The sequence below is a fragment of the Micromesistius poutassou genome (genome assembly GCF_964030765.1).
Source record: "Micromesistius poutassou genome assembly, contig: SCAFFOLD_1059, whole genome shotgun sequence".
In the NCBI taxonomy this organism is placed as follows: domain Eukaryota; kingdom Metazoa; phylum Chordata; class Actinopteri; order Gadiformes; family Gadidae; genus Micromesistius; species Micromesistius poutassou.
This window is the reverse complement of record NW_028178540.1, coordinates 1-17,923: the sequence shown is the minus strand read 5'-3', so window position 1 is coordinate 17,923 and position 17,923 is coordinate 1. Positions and strand designations below refer to the sequence as shown.

General features: G+C 46.2%; 1 protein-coding gene across 1 annotated transcript; it reads left to right on the top strand.

The window, feature by feature from the left end:
* Positions 1-11,930: 11,930 nt before the first annotated feature.
* On the top strand, positions 11,931-17,714 carry LOC311373582 (uncharacterized protein; the record flags this gene model as incomplete). The annotated part of the gene is made up of 6 exons (XM_084490315.1): positions 11,931-12,067; positions 12,420-12,550; positions 12,651-12,751; positions 13,222-13,370; positions 15,232-15,460; positions 17,458-17,714. Exons 2-6 carry the CDS (start codon positions 12,432-12,434, stop codon positions 17,712-17,714), a joined length of 855 nt encoding a protein of 284 aa, XP_084346441.1. The 5' UTR covers positions 11,931-12,067; positions 12,420-12,431.
* Between the last annotated feature and the right edge of the window lie 209 nt (positions 17,715-17,923).

The following is a 17,923-nucleotide window of genomic DNA, read 5'->3' as shown; positions in this document are numbered from 1 at the left end:
TTGCTCTAATATGTGTGTGTGTGTATATTTCTGTGTGAGGTTCAGAGGAGAGAGAGCCTCATCGGTAGACACGCCCCCCCCCCCCAGCAGCGCTTCAGCAAATCTCCCCATGAGCATTTCTAGCCGCACCTCGTTAAAAAGGACACCTTAATTGCTTTCTTGCACAAAACCCTTTTGGTTGAAAGTGTTGGAAAACACGCTGTATAAAGTATGACAGTTGAGTGAAACAAGGTTCATGTTTGGTCTATTACGGTCGGGTACATTCAGTCTCCTGTGAGTTATGTAATTTTCCCTACTGCTCGGGAACATCCTTACAAAGCGATGAAGGAGAGCTTGGAAATCATAATAACTTGATGCAAAGGGGGGATGCTTCAGAGCATAACGTTTTTGCTTCATTATTTGAAATGGATACCTGTTGGTTATTTGTTGTTGTGTCATTGTGTTTAGATTCTGGAGTTGCGGTCTATGCGTCATTTCCATAGGTATGGCTTATGCAGGATTAATATTTGATAGTTTATGCATAATAAATGCTGAACCGTTCATGATTAATGAGATTGTTGTTAAAGGCTTTGGCTAACTGCCTGTCCACTTTTCAGTTGGCTCTCCCCGGACTCCTCTCCTGCCACAATATGGACGCTGGTCTTGCGTGACTCCTTTCTCTTCCTCCTTTCTCTTCTTCTTTCCTTTCTTCAGCATTTTTTTTTTTTTTTCGCTTGGGTTTTTTTTTTTTTTTTGGTTGTGTAAGCCGTTTCTGGGAGTGCGAGAATCGGTAGTTTGACCCGTTCCGCCATTGTCGGTGACCACTGAAATCCTGTTGCCTGCTTGTGAACGCGCAGAGTAGGACCGCCTCTTTTTGGAGTTCTCTCTCCTGATTGGATAAAGTGGGAACGGGGTAGCGTTCATATTTGTTTTGTGTTTACTGCAGAGCAGAAGGACTCAGGCCGTGTTACTGACCATACACTCTATATCAGTGATGGCTGTCAGAATATAGACATGTATAGACTTATATGTATGCTGATTTTAACAAACAAACATCGCTAACAGTGCCTTTAATACATAAACACTCTAGGGACAAATGTATGTACAAATGCTCAAATGGTATTTTGTGGTAGAATATTCCTAATTTATTGGTGGTTCTATATTCCTAAACTTTTCCCAGGTTGACATTGTTTCCTTTAACTTACTTTTCCTTTAACTGAAATAATCTTTGACTGAAAGTTTCTGCAGAATGATCCACGTGACACTGGTTCTAAATGGTCTATCTTGCCCTAAATGCATTCTGCCAAAGTAGCATATTTTATTTAAAGGTGCTAGGTAGATTCAGCAGTTGTTAGAGTTGAGAGGGAAAAAAAAAAGCTAGAGAGCAAGTTTTTTATAATTTCGTTTTTTCGTTTTTTTTGTTAAAAGAGGAGACAGGCATTTCTAACAAATTGCTGTCAAATTAAAGCTCTTACATCTTAGCTACAGCACACTTTATTGTTACACATTTTAAGTATAGCAGACAAACCTATGACATTGTTGACTACGGGGTTATTTAAAAGAAAAACATTTCTGACATGACTCCCTCCCAGACCAGCTCTCTCGGACCACCCTGGGTGAAGGCGATGCCTCCTGGCGTGGGGTTTTAAGTGCTGCCCGTCCTGACTCAAGCTTCCAGCACTCCTCTGGGTCTTTTGGCTGCAGGGAACAGTGTGAGAGAGAGAGTTTGCTGCCACTTCCGATCCCACGCTTGACTCAGTTTTTTGCGTCCTACATTTAGCTCCGGAAACAAAAAAAAATACACAGTGTGGCTATCTAGCCTGCAGTTCACACGTGCTCAGGTGTGGACACACAGTAGAAACACCAGGCAGGTCTATATAAACATTGACCTCTGCTCCGAAGAGGAGGCGTCCCTCTGCTGTAGCTAAACCAGCGTGGTGCAGGACACCCACCACGACGTCTCAATGCAACCCGTGTATCTGTTATTACAATATGGAACGGAACGGTCTGTATCAGCAGTCGTCTCTTTCAGATGGACAGCGTGCTGAGGTTGACTTGTTCTATAAAGGTTAACAGAGGCCATTGTGTCTGTGGGTTGGGATGACACCTACATGATTGCTTTCACCCCCGAACCGATCTTTGAAGCCACTGTGCGTGTGTGCGTGTGTGTGTGTGTGTGTGTGTGTGTGTGTAGAGGGGGAGGTCATTTAAGGAGATGGGAAGAAACATTGAGTGGATTTCCTGTCAAAGTTCGCCTCTGCAATTAGAGTCTAAGTCACCAGACCAATCAGTGCATTTGAGTGAGTGTGCTCTGCTTTTACACCAGCGAGAACGTAGCCACTTTAACATTGCGGGTATTGTTTTTATATTGCAGTATTTATACTGCTCCTGATAAGTGCATTCCATTTATTTGGAGTTTAAACAACCTGCGTCTCAAAATTGTAAAGTCCTTTTTATGGAATTTCCCTCTGTAATACATGATTGCAAAGCTACGACTCTGTGGAGATATAAAATACCTCCAGGTTTTATGTTTTATTGTGACCCGTTCTGCCAACTTCTACCCCCACTAACCTCGCCCTGTCCTAACCTGAATCCCTCCCCCTACTCCCCAGCTCTCCTTCACGTCTAAACAAATTCACCTTCACCATGAAGTCAATGAATCAACTTGAAAACAATGCATGTGTGTGTGTGTGTGTGTGTGTGTGTGTGTGTGCGTGACCCAATCTGATACCCAGTCTCACCATGCTAGTGCTAAATGCTAAGCTTTGGGAAACCCTGCATGCAACAAAGCGTCAGTGAAGATGTAATCACCAGAACATGCCGCGGAGCCATCCCTCGCTGAACTGATGGCTCTCACTGAGGACCATCAGTTCTCCCGTTGTACAGGGAATCCTTTTATCATCGCTTTGTCTTTTTCAAATAAAAACCTATATTCCTATAAAAAAAATCAGCACCAAAAATCGAACTTTACACTCAAGCATATCCACTCAAAATGAATGAGTGGAGATGCTCTCCTAAAACAGATATATCACACAATGTAGTAAATAATTTCAATGGCGATAGGGTTAGAGGGTTAAGATTCTCTTTCTTAGCCAGCTGGGTGGATACTGGGCTCTTGTATTTCCACTAATGAGATCTTCACAATGTCATCACTAGCTCTCTCAGTGCTACACTGAGAGAAGAGGTACTGAATCTCAACTCCCATTTGCAATGTATTGATCTTCTGATTAGCCACTTTCTAGTATTGTCTAGAGTGTCACTCTTGCACTGGCAGTGTTTCTACCAGACTTTAAGGCATAAGAAACCCTAATCCTGATACCAAATGCCAACACCAAAACCAGACCCTAATACCCAACCCTTAGGAAACCCCAACTCTAATACTAAACCCTAGAACCAAAAGCAAACCCTAAAACACAACCCCTAGGCGATCCTTAGGATAACCCTTAACTTAGAACCAAAAACCAAACCCTCAACCGAACTTCAAACTCTAAAACCCAACCCATTGGAATCCCTAATCCTAACCCTTAAACTGAAAAACAATCACTTAAACCCCATCAATAACAACCCCTAACCCTAATACCAAACCCTTAAACACAACCAATAGAAAACGACTACCTACCTACTATTGTTAAACCTATTACTAACCCTAACCCTATTACTAAAACTAAACTATTAACATAACCCTATTACTAACACTAACCCTATTACTAAACTAATACTTACACTTAACCTATAACTAACACTAAACCATGACATACCTAACCCCTTACTAGTTAATGCATTCTTAGTATTATTAATTCCATTATTAATTCCCACTAGTAATTTGATTTCAGACTCATTCGATAAATCACACAAAAAAGCTGTCATAGTTCCATTCAACTATGAGACAAATCTTAATTAGAAAGGGTAGGCTTCTCATCAAATTATTCTTTCTGTTCAGAGTGCCTTCAAATCCAGGCTAGGCCTTCTACAAAGAGAGACATCTGTTTCACGGAAAAGGCACTGAGGATTAACTCTCCTCTTTCCAAACAGTGAGTTATGAAACTGGTTGTTTATGCCCAATGCGAAAAGCTGAAATCTACACTAGGACACTGCATCAGTGAAAGATAATACGATAAATGTGATCTAGTTCCCTTATGTATCATCTGGTCTTAAAAAAAAAAGAAAACACAACTAAAAACGCTGTAGTTATTAGTAAGTAGCCATACACTTGCGCCATCTTTTGAAACAAAATTGTATTACCGTGGATTAGGGGGTATTGCGCAAAGTATTTCTAAATGCTCCCCCCTTGTGGTAACGCACGGTCATTACAGGTAATCTCAAAGTAATAAAAGTCAATATCCTAATGTTAATCCATGCCCCTAAAATAGGGTAAAAGGCATATTTTAATCAGGGAACAACTTCTAATATAAAATCAAACGCAAAAAATTACATTAATTATGTCTCATGCACAATATAGCCAAACTCCAAATAGCTTTCTTTATCCTATATAATTACAAAGAGGTAACACACAGATGAGTGTCTCTCTTTTTAATGGACAGCCAGGTGTTTAGGAAATGCTCTTGTAAAACACCCTTAATAAGGTAAGTGGGGGAGAGGGAAGGGCCCACAACTGAATGAGATGTAATGTGTGTCTCAGTGGGAGGCGTGAGCCTTACTGGGATCTAAGCCAATAATTCCCAATGCATTGTTCAGCTTAATGGACTTCATTCACTTAGTGGCCATCTTGGTTTCTAAACTGAGAGCGTAATTCCCCGTTCAGCTCCCCCCCCCCACCCCCCCCCCCCCCCCCCCCCCCACCACCACCACCCCTACCCCCCCACCTAGCTAGTGTTTGGATCCAAGGATGGCTGCTAGGTGAATAAGGCCCATAGCAGACCCACAACATTTCTGTGGAAAGCCACCATTTACCGGTGGACTCACAGGAAGCAAGCGACAGGGCGCCTGAAGGGGGGGTCAAGCGCAGATAAGGAGACAGAGGACACCGGCTCCAGGAAGTGAAGCAGATCCCCTCTCGTGGTACAAATGGTCCAGTCTAGAGGCCCGGCCAATCGGATGGCGCTGTAATCTCCAGTCATAATTCATATACTTATCAAATTATTAGCTGGGGAAAAGAAGATGAACAGTAAGGCAGATTCATGAGGGCCTGACTCTGCTTACAGATAATGGCGGTTCTGTCAGTGGTGCGAGGCTCACGCACGCAACACTCTATGACAGACAAATTGGCTGTTTGCGTGTGTGTGTGTGTGTGTAGAAATTATATGGAGAATGAAGAATGCAAAGAGCAAAGTAAATATGCGGTTTGGTGAGACTTACAATTGGACCTGTCTCAGTTTTTTTTGCAAGTTTTATGAAACATGACACATTTTATAAAAATGTTTTGCTTGTTATCATCAGCTTCTGCAAATGGGAAAGTCTCCATTCCTATCTCTCAACCTGTATCACCAACACACATACAAAAATGGCCACTGTTTCTTCCACTTTGTAGCTTCTACTCCTGTGGGATTGATGTTTGTTTGCAGAGGTCTGAGTCAAAACTTTAAACCTGCAGATTCCAAAAAAACAATCAGCAAAACTGGAGAAAGGGCTCTGCTCCGTCTCAAAGTGTTGAAAACACACAATGTGTAGAGGAACGGCGGCCCCTCATTGTGTGGCGATCTGCAGCACTTCTGTCCTCTCTCAGCGGCCCACCTGGCCGCACGTATACCTCTTCAGCACTCGCACACTGTGTTGTGACACTGCTCTTATAGAATCCAGCCTCTCACTGGAACACAGGGGAGGGCAGAACACTGACGACCCCTTTAGGGTGACCTTCTTTGGGCCTCTGGACTGAAAGGTTGGGGTGGGGGGGGGGGGGGGGGGGGGGGGGGGTTGAGAGGAGGAGTGGGGATGGAGGAGGGCTGAGCACTGCATTGACAAGACACCCATTCATAGACGCTCTGGTTGCTGCAGGGAGCATGTAGGGAGCCTTTCATCTGACACATACACACGCATGTGCCTGCACGGGCACACACACACACACACACACACACACACACACACACACACTCACACATCTGTTGATACACACACACACACACACACACACACACACACAGACGAACAGGTTCTCAAACAAAGCAAGTCGAAGTTCCAAGGAGTGGAACTTCATGACCTGGTTCACACACGCACACACACACACACACACACACAAACACACACTCACACACACACACACACACACACACAAACACACACACGCGCACACAGACACTCACACACACACACACACACACACACACACACAGACACTCACACACACAGACACTCACACACACACACACACACACACACACACACACACAGACACACACACACACACACACACACACACACACACACACACACACACACACACTCACACACACAGACACTCACTCACACACACACACACAGACACACACACAGACACTCACTCACACACACACACACTCACACACAAACACACACACACACACACACACACACAAACACAACCCTGATATCGGGTTGACTTCCTGTTTTGCTCCCCTGTCTATGGCGGTCTAATAGATGTATTGTTGAGTTTGGTTTCTGTGTAAGACCAGGGACTGGGGGGCAGTAGGGTAATGCATTCATTCTCCACCTGCTCTGCTGGCTTGGGCATCGAGTTGCTACTGGTGGACCTCGACTTTAGTGTCCCTGGTGACTGCAAGCACCAGCCGTTAACAATGACGTGGTGGACATGGCTTCTCACATGCCACACAAACTTGCGGTTCCACATTCAATTCATTGTTTTGATTTGACAACTCTTCTTTCATGCTGTTAATCACTTTGACTCCAATTTATGGATTTAATTCACCATTTCAATGAATGGACATTCACAACTGTACCACTTTTTTTATGCAAAGAAGCAAAGTTCACCATTTGGTGAAATGCCTGCAGATTTTAAACGTGACGACACTGGCCGGTGAAATAGAGACAAAGGGAAACACAAGAGCCTCGCGTGTGTGTGAATAATAATGAAGGATAATGATCTGCCTGTCGTTTACTATTCAGCACTTTTTCAGTCCCTCTTTGGAATGATCCAATTAAACACTACTGGACACATCGGGTTCAACCCAGAACACTAACGAGGTTCTCATAACGGCGGTTACGGTGCGGGGGGCAGGGCGGGAGAGAACCCGGGTATGGGGTCCCAGTTCCCCCACTGGGAGGCCCAAACCTCCCGTCAATAGGGCCCTTGAAAGGCCTGGATTGGGCTGTGATTATGGGTCATCATCCCTCCCAGGTCTGCAGATACTGACTCTAGCGCATAGGCTGAACGTCTGAATTACACACACACCCCAACCCCTGTCTGGAACACACACTTAGACACACACACACACACACACACACACACACACACACACACACACACACACACACAAACAGGCACATAGACACTGACCAAACAAGAGACAAATAGAGTTAGGAACAATGCCTTGTTGTTCTACAGTGTGTAGAACAGTCTCAGAACAAATCAGACAGATCACGATCGTTTCGACAATTTTAATATTCGTTTTTTTTAAATGCAATGTTTCATTGATTTTCATTGTTGCCGATACATTGCTGTGTCACGTGATTATAATTAATTGCATTTCTATCTTTCATTTGATTGATTCCTTCCTTATTGACCCTTTGCACGTTAGTTCCTACACTATACTGTAGGCTTGCACAATTCATTGAATAAATGGCGTTTATCAACTATAGATGCCGTTCAATTGCCACAGCACGAACAAATTGGTCTATAATGAAGCACTGACAACGCTTAATGAACAGACCCATAATTAACGCTATGAGCGACATCTGTGTTTACCCTGCGACGACGCTGTCCAAACAGGCCTCTAGGTGGCACCGGTGGTGTGTGTGTGTGTGTGTGTGTGTGTGTGTGTGTGTGTGTGTGTGTGTGTGTGTGTGTGTGTGTGTGTGTGTGTGTGTGTGTGTGCGTGCGTGCGTGCGTGCGTGCGCGCGCGCGTGCGTGTGCGTGTGTGTGTGTGTTTCAGACAGATTCCCTGCTCCGTGTGTCATCTATTACGGTTCATTTGTCCTGTTTCCGGCCTTTCTGTTTCGAGGAAGGGGGTCCGAGTTCTTGTTAAGATCCTTGTAGATTACCCGGTGTTCAGTGCCTCCTTAGGTCGGTCACACTTCACCGTCTGCAGCCGCTCCGCGGCCACGTGGAGAAGAAAGGAGACATGCTAATGAGTGTTTATTGTGCTCCATCGCTCAGAGCATCACAAAGCACGCTGGGGTCGGAATTGGATTAATTCAAGTGACATGGCTTGTTGAAATAGTCAAAGAATCTGATCTGTAACCCTTTATCAAAGAGGCTGAATGAAAAAGGTTAATGACATTTTCTTTCTTTGGTCCTGTTCAGCTTCATTGGTCGAGCACGGCATTAATACTGCCAGGGATAACGTTTGAATCCCGCTGCTAAGATTGTATGCCCACACTTTGGGTGACAGCGTCCACCAAATTACACGTGTAATTATATATCTTTATTTTTTTTGCCCATACAATTGTTAGGAATAAATGTATTGTAATTGTTCAATATTAGAACTTATCATATGGTATATGTTGTTAAATGTTATAAAGTAACATTTAATGAATAATTAAATTGTACAAAGGATACACGCCATTGCTTGAATATAATACTTCATCATTGCTAAACTAGTTAACATAAATATAATTTATTTTCACACACATCCCAGAAAACAATCACATTTCGTGTCACCCACCTATTAAAGTAACGTAGGCCTTTAACTGTATAGGCTGCAACCTCCTAGTGTTGTCGAAAACAATAATATTGTCCTCCGTACCCCTCCATGTAAATACACACAAATACAAACGTGTTTGTGGCGGAGCTTCGACCAGAGTGTTCCACGTGTGCTGGCTGAGTGGGGCTCCAGCCCTCCAGACCCCCCAGAGCCCCCAGCCCTCCAGACCCCTCAGCCCTCCAGCCCCAGAGGTGAGTGGGCCAGAGAGATCCAGCCAAGGGTCTTTCCAGTTGCGCTGGTCTGCGGCCCCACCGTTTACCGCAAGAGCCCTCTCTGTAATTGCCAACTATTAACAACACAGCCCGGGACCACGTTGTACCACTGTTTTCAGACACGGCGGAGCGGCATTAAGACCCCCCTCTCCCGTTCAGCGGTAATTGGACAATTAAACTTTAGCATCTAAATTACCTCTTGTAGCCAGACCGGTTAGTGAGGCTGGCCCATTGTGATCCACCACCAGGCCCTTTAAAAACCGAACCCCAAAACACATTCAGCTTTAGTTTCACAGCTCTCCCGTGTGCAAAGTTATTTCTAGTAAAATATAAATTATATTGTGTTTCTTTTAAACCGATTGCATGCATCATGATTAAGGCAGTTTTTAAAAGAGTAGACACTTTTACTCATCCTAAGAAGGGTCCACTTGAAGCACGGGCTAATTTCCAGGTGAAATGGGAGAAATGGAGCTGGGAGTCGGAACCTATTCACACCCGTCGGACCATTTGCTTCAGGTCAGCCAGCTGCCGCCCCCATTAACCGCCATAATTAGACATGATTTGAATTAGCCCTTTGGATCGGGGGTAGTTAAGCTCTTCACCATCCCGACGGTTAAATGGCCGTGCTCCCTCTCTGCAGGGATGAATGGGACACGGCCCCTCGGGGGAGCATATGGAGAATCTCTCATATCAATAATTCAATGAGAAGGGGGACGAGAATTAGGCAGCGGAGACTTAGCGATGTCCATTACTTAACATAAAAAATGATGCATAATTATAATTGTGCAATTATTCTCTTTATTTTTTTCTCTGTATTGTATGTTCCCATCTACCGATGGGAACATTTTTAATTCATCAGTAACACTGAGAATGATCTTTGTTGTTATTCTGGAGGCCCACTATAGGTCTGGTCTGAAGTGGCCCCGGGTCCCAGAGTGGACCATGGCTATATCTCTGCCTAGGGGGGGGGGTCATTGAGTCGTCATACGTACGTCATAGTCCCTCAGACACGTCTTGAGTTGTGATGCCTTATTGAACCACCCTGGGCCCCCACACACAGACCTCCAGGGGCCCCTCCTCACCCACACAACCAGACCCCCCCCCCATCTTGGTATTCTGTCATACAAGATGCTACACTGCCAATGGTTAAGACCTTGATTCTTAGGGATGCTTTTTAAAGTAATGAATACATAAAGTATTGTTTAGAGTATATAGAGTTCACTGGAACATCATTAGTCTTTTGTTTCTACAACCACGCACTAATGGATTTTCTTCTACCATACCGACTGCATTTGAAAGCGTGACAATTGGCAGCCGCAGATTAGATCAAACCACTGCCAATAGCGCTAATTACATCTGAAAGGCCGAACTAGAGGAGCACAGAGCGCATCAAATATGAACGTGTCCACTCAAACGCAAAAGTCACGCGCAAGTCCCAATTTCAAATCGAGATGGAGAGGATTTTATTTGACTCTTATTTATTGATTTGATTTACTGTAGACAATATTACTTAGCAGAGGGACGCTTTTGTTCGTGCTCAGCCCTTATCGCCGCTTTAATTTAGATCCCTCGTTATTTGACTCTTTTGTCTGGATTTATTGAGGTCGCTGCTGAGCGTATCAGCCCCGATCTGAGCTGATCGAGGGTCAGCCCTCTCTCTGTCTCGCTCTTTATTGGCTCCCATTCAGCCTATATGAGCGGATTTGCTTATCTGCTGCTGATATTTAGCTCTTCACACTTTTTCTGCCCCGTCCGGATATTGTTTACCACAGAACTGACCATATTCACTGGCTGTATTTACTTCTAAATTAAATATTATTCTAAGGTTTAGTAATATCCTCTGTGCAGGGCGGGTGTGGGTTTTGATAAGCGAATACAAGATGAAAACTGCTGTGATACGATGAAAAACAAATGCTTTCTTAAAGATCCCCCTCCAAATTTAAAAAAAAAACATTTGCAGTGAGCCAGAAGGCAATATCATCTTATCACACACACACGCACGCACGCACGCACGCACGCACGCACGCACACACACACACACACACACACACACACACACACACACACACACACACACACACACACACACACACACACACACGCACTGGCCTCCTCACAAATATATTCTTATAACTCTACCTTATAATACCCCCCCCCCCCCCCCATATTAAATTATTTTCACTGTTTAAAAAAATAGGTTCATTAAGTACGGTAATGGTTCACGTCATAAAGTCCTCTGCTCCCATTAATACTGCGGTTGGAAGGATTAAACCTTCAGCTCTTTTAATAGGACAGTAAAAAGTAACAGAATAACCAGCAGCTGTGATCTATCTCCTAACATGAACGATGTCTGCAGACTGCTCCTGTTCAGACTCATCCTATTCCAACTGTGGGAGGGAACATTCTCACTTTCTTTCTGCTCTATTTGCCTAATCCCATATAATAACAGAATAATAATCCATGGGGGTGGGCCTTTTTTTTGAACGGTACAGCAGGCATGGGATCGTTGGGAAAGTCCCAGCCGCAGAAAACACATAGCTGGCCGATCGGTGAGGCTGGACGTGTATACACATCCTAGAAATGGAAAAACAATCTTCCAGGAGTACATCAACAGCAACACGTGGCGCCAGCAGTGGACGCGTGAACCTCCTCCTGACGCACGTTAGCATCCCCTAGCTGCAATGTTTCCACTCTGCATTCAAAAAAGTGTCAAATATCTCAAAGAATCTCTTGAATGTAAGTCACGTTTTAAGTCACGGGGCCTTGCCACGAAGCGGGCCATGACGTCATGACACCTGACCCCCCCCCCCCACCCCCTCCTCGTCCACGTGGTGCGTTGTTTACTCGCTCCTCGAAAGCGCTCTGACCTGCAGATGCTGGATGGGGGGGGGGGGGGGAGGGAGAGAAAGTACCCTGGTTGTTGGTTGTGAAACAGCGTTCCCTTCCCCGGATATAGTTACGTTGCGCAGCATTGGAGATGTTTAGACGTGAATGCCCCCACAGTTGATTTCTTTGTGCGCCTCCAGTCAGAAGTCCCGTTAGAAGCCCAGGAGCGACGTGAATGTATGTATTGTTTGTTTACATCTGGGGTTTGTTGCGACTTGGGGGGGCTATGACGCGTTCTGGGCTGGGTTTTGTTCTGGGCTATGACGCGCTATTTGGACTCGGTCAGGGTGGGTTTAATGTTCGACCGCTTGTTCGGATGTTGTTGTTTTAACTAGATATAGTTCGCGTTTGATAAATTTCTGGAAAAATGCCAATGTACATTTAAAGACGTCATCTAGATCTGAATAGTTCAAGTGAGATTTGAGATAATTCCAAATACCGTTCTTAATCGTAAACATCGACCATTTGTATGAATAGGCTAGCTAAGTAAGGATGTTCCATCGTTTCTTTGTGATGTTGGATGTTGCAGACAACGCCTAGAATGCTTCATCTTGGAAGCAGACTCGCCTTCTTTAGTTTAGGCTCTGGGGAGCAAGAAAATACCAAAGGCCAGAGTCTGAAGCCTCCACAAACCCCTCAGAACTTTCTGCAGTATGTCCGGTACGTATAGCGTTTGTATTTTAACTTAACTCCATGTGTTTCTGCACTTTCCAAATCAACCAAAATCCTAACAACCTACGCCCTACTAATTACCTTTCAGGAAACTCACTGGGTTGAAAGGCGAACATGTTTTCTGCAACCTGCGCGTCCCGAGCCAGCATCAAACCGCCAACGATGACATCAACATAGTCATCCTCACCGGTGGGTGTCGATGACGTCATGTGCACTTCAACTTTCACTCTTTGCCGTTTTCCATCAGTCAAATAATGTGTCGTTTATAGCCTACTACAGGCCACTGTAGCAACACTCAAGGATGTACTTGTATTACAGATATCAAAACTAGGAGAATTGCAATCCGACAATATCAAATATCAAGTGAAACATATTTGATGCTTTTGTCTGATGACCCGTGTATCGATCAATACTTAATATACCTAAAGGGGTGGTATTATGCCACCAGGTGTGAGTGTGATTTGTCATTATGGCCTCTTCCTGTGTGTTAGTTGCATCACAAGTGGGCGTGTCCACCTTAACATCACCTCTTTAGTACGTAACACCTACAACCACTGTGTGTGTGAAGGAACCATCCCCAATGGGTACCACACAGAGTGCACACAGTGGTGAGCTGTACGCTCATCTCTACAGTCACCCTCACTGTCTCCTCTGTGAAGGCCAAGGGGTCTTCTGTCTGGACCTGAAGCCCTGGAGGGGGGCCGTGTCGGCCCACCAGCGGGGCTGGCACGTGCAGCTCCAGCAGAAGGCCGGAGACCTCCCCAACACCTGCGTGGAGCAGGTGGACGACCCCGTCCAGGCTATCACGGTAACAAGTCACTCAGGGTAACCCACGGTAACACGTCCCTCAGGGTAACCCACGGTAACACGTCCCTCAGGGTAACCAGTGTTGGGGGAGTTACCCCTAAAAAAGTAATTAGTTACTCATTACTAGTTAGTTCTGTAAATGATGTAATGAGACTACTTGTTGCTTTACTTTCCCGTTTCTTAATTTACTGTGTAGGTACATGGACAAAAAGACGCGCAGGTATTTTATCTAGTATTTTTCTAAATCTGCGGCGATTCAATAGTCGACAGGGGAAGCGTGTCTTCTACAATGAACCCTGCAACTGGCGTGTTCATGTCTTTCTGTGTTACCTGCCCTCCAACACTGGAAAAAAGCTTTGCCTGTTTAGGCGGGGTCGGCTGCTGATCGACTCCTTCAGACGACCGGAGAGCAGGATCTTTCGTCACAAGTTTTGTATTTCCATGCTGGGCGGACAAACGCTTGGACAGCTTGCTCATTGACTTGGCAGAAGTTGAAAGACTCCTGTCGCCTGGGCATAGAGGGCATTTCACTGGAATATTTTTGTCCTTTCAAGCTATAAACTGAAAGTAGTGAGAGTATCGCCACTGGGCCGAGACCCCCTGTCCTCCGTCTCCGTCTCCGTCTCCGTCTCCGTCTCTCCTTCGCACCAGCAGCTACGTCACTCAAATCGATCGCTATGGCAACGTGCCGAGGCAAGCAGCACACACACACAGGCAGCAACGCACGCACGCACCACTTAAAAAGATCAGAACTTTACACACAGGCAAACACGGCTTGGGTAACGCAGGAAAGCGCGTTCCTATAGTCTAGTAAAGTAGTGTAGTTACCGATATTTTGAGTGTAATGCGTTACTTTACTTCGTTACCCCAAAAAAGTAACATTGTTACTGTAATCTGTTACTTTGTAACTTGTTACCCCCAACACTGACGCTAACCCACGGTAACCTACAGTAACACCTAACTCACTCACAGTGGCGTCGTGGACGCTGCTGGGTTATTTTCTTACATAAGACAGGGCCGCCTCATACACGGGTCGAGAAAAGCATCCTCTCTGTTTCTGCGGTTCTACGTCGGCCCCGATGTGGAGAACGTGAACGCCAGCGGTCAAGTTTGTCACTGCAGCTATTTCACTGAAAACAGTTGATTATTATTTTTCTCTGAGCCGCGTGTTAAGCAGTACTCCGGTTGACTCGCTAATTAATATGGAAATGGTTGAAACACACTCGAACGAGGGGCTCTTCAAACACACAATGTGTACGACGGAGTGAAGGGGGGAAAGCCGGCAGGTGCCTAAACACAGCTGTCCCCCCCCGTGGCCCCCATTGAGAGGCCAGTGGCCCCCTTGTTTTCTGCCTCTAAACGTGGGCCCTTCAAACCGGCAGGGCTGCACAAAGCCGCCAGAGTGGAACTGACTGAGCGATGAAGTTTGGGTTTGAAGAAGTGGGAAAGCCGTTACAATGTGGTGACGAATGCACTTGTGGGGTTTAATCTATGCACTTTGTTATATACTGCTGTACACTGTGGTGTGGGGTGGTTCTGCGTTGCTATTCGTAAGCATATAAATCCAGTAATGTTCCAGTATTTTGACACTTTCTCTGGTTCTAAAGATAGCTATAATCAAGTGCTCTGCTTGCCTGAAATCCAGTTTTCCGTGTCCACTAATGTGTCATTTATACTATAGGCTACACTAGTAACACGTAAGGATGTACTTGTATTGATGTATTGACCGACTGAAGTCCAGTTTGGTTAATGGGTGTTGCTGGAAGTATGGGTATACAATGGGTATACAGTACATACATACATTCAGAGAGTCTTGATACACAGATCTGCACCTACATTGTAAACGTGCGGTGTGTCCCCAGACCAAGACGGTGAACCTGTGTCAGCATCTGAAGAGGAGTGGCGTGTGCGTGCGGCAGAGCCTCTTCATCCCCAGGGTGGTCTTCCTCTCTCCGGACTGTGATCTGGACCAGGAGCTGAGGAAGAGGAAGGAGCTGGTGTCCCACGCCCAGCTGGACGCCTTCCTCACCTCCTTCAGGGAGAGCTATGTGGGGTGGGTGTCGGACGCCCTCACTCCCTCCTGGATCTCCGGTAAGAGAGAGAGAGCGGCTCTTTGGATTTGAACCTTGATGTTGTGGAGAACTGAATCTAGTTGTATTTAGTTTCCTTCTGTAGGGGTTCAATGATGAAGGAATATCTTTATATAGTAATTCATATGATTCCTTCACATTATGAGTGTGTGTGTGTGAGTGTGTGTGTGTCTGTGTGTGTCCATCAGAGTAATCCTCAGCCTCTCTCTTTGAGTGCATGATATGCAATGATAATAATCAACCGCAGACAAAATTGAGATCAGATTTAGAGAGAAAAGGAAACCCTGGGTGGATCGGGCCCTTGACTGGATGGGATTTATCCTTGAGACTTCCTTTGATATCGTTTTAAATGAAGTGACAGTGAAGTGACAGTGCTGTACTTAACATTATTGAGTTGAGATTATGTGAAAAATGTCAGAAGAAAGGGTTCATCACAGCTTGATAAAGGACAGCAGCAGTCTGGGTGACCAAACCGTCGTTAAATCCCCTGGCTCCACTAAGACGTCCGTCAGCAGTATCATTTCACTGAACAAATTCCTTGTGCCGATCTTGCCGAAGAAGCGCTTAGCCAGGAAGAGACCGGAACGATGGTTTTTGAACACAAAGACTGGTACCAAGACATTTACATTTACATTTTGGGCATTTAGCAGACGAATTTCGTCCAAAGCAGCCCACAACCATACATACACACGTTCACACACCGACGGCGGAGTCCACCGTGCAGGGCGACAGCCAGCTCGTCGGGAGCAGCTTGGGTGAGGGCGTCTCGCTCAGGGACATCTCGACACTCAGCTAGGAGGAGCCGGGGATTCGGACTAGCAACCTTACGGTTATAAGTCAACCCCAAGCAAGGCGACAGCCAGGTCGTCGTCAGGAGCAGCCAGGGTCAGGTGTCTTAACTCAGGGACACCACGACACTCGAACTAGCAACCTTGTGGTTATAAGTCAACCCGCTCTACCTGCTGATCTGTGTCCCCCCCCCCCCTGCTCCGACCCCCTCACACGTCCTTTGGTCTTCCTCCTCCGGGCTCCAGAGATACACACACACACACACACACACACACAAACCTCCAACATGCACAAACCTCCAACGTGCGAGACTAGAAGAGAAGCCTCAGGCCAGGTTGCCGAAGTTACCCTGTCTCTCTCTGTCTCTGTTTCTCTCTCTCTGGTCTCTCTGGTCTCTCTCTCTCTGGTCTCTCTCTCTCTCTCTCTCTCTCTCTCTCTCTCTGGTCTCTCTCTCTCTGGTCTCTCTGGTCTCTCTCTGTCTCTCTCTCTCTGGTCTCTCTCTCTCTCTCTGGTCTCTCTCTCTCTGGTCTCTCTCTCTGGTCTCTCTCTCTCTCTCTGGTCTCTCTCTCTCTGGTCTCTCCCTCTATGGTCACTCTCTCTCTGGTCTCTCTCTCTGGTCTCTCTCTGGTCTCTCTCTCTCTCTGGTCTCTCTCTCTCTCACTGGTCTCTCTCTGGTCTCTCTGGTCTCTCTCTCTCTCTTTGGTCTCTCTGGTCTCTCTCTCTCTGGTATCTCTCTCTGGTCTCTGGTCTCTCTCTCTCTCTCTCTGGTCTCTCTCTCTGGTCTCTCTCTGTCTCTGTTTCTCTCTCTCTGGTCTCTCTCGCTCTCCTCTCTCTCTGGTCTCTCTCTCTCTGGTCTCTCTCTCTCTCTGGTCTCTCTCTCTGGTCTCTCTCTCTCTCTCTCTCTCTGGTCTCTCTCTCTCACTGGTCTCTCTCTCTGGTCTCTCTGGTCTCTCTCTCTCTCTTTGGTCTCTCTGGTCTCTCTCTCTCTGGTCTCTCTCTCTCTGGTCTCTCTCTCTCTCTCTGGTCTCTCTCTGGTCTCTCTCTTTCTCTGGTATCTCTCTCTCTGGTCTCTGGTCTCTCTCTCTCTCTCTCTCTCTCTCTCTCTCTGGTCTCTCTCTCTCTCTCTACCTCTCTCTCTCTCTCTCTGGTCTCTCTCTCTCTCTCTCTCTCTCTCTCTCTCTGGTCTCTCTCTGGTCTCTCTCTCTCCAGGGCACCAGTCCTACAGGCAGATGGAGGCGGTGCGGGCGGTGCTGTGCCGGGTGGGGACCTGGGACGTGCTGCAGCTCCGCGGCGGGGAGCAGATCCGGGGGGACTATGGGGGCTGCCCGTACGTGGCCCTGGACCGGCAGGAGACCGGCACGCTGGAGTTCTCCGGTGCCAAGACCCTCCTGTCTCCTGATTCGCTGTGGGCTCTGCTGGGACACGCCCCTCAGGTAAGGGCTCTGAACAAAGCTAAACCGACTTAAGTGCGCTGAATAGCACTGCCGCATCCTGCGTCAGTGTGCGGTCCGTGATGCTGTTCTCAGAATCACCAGCAGGTGGCAGTAAAGCCGTATTTTTTAGCGCTACATCTTGAAGCACTTCAAGACGGGTTGTACAGATGGCTAAACTCAATAAGGATGACCAAATCTCATATTTATCTGTACAATATAATAATTCAAGATCGGCGTATTTC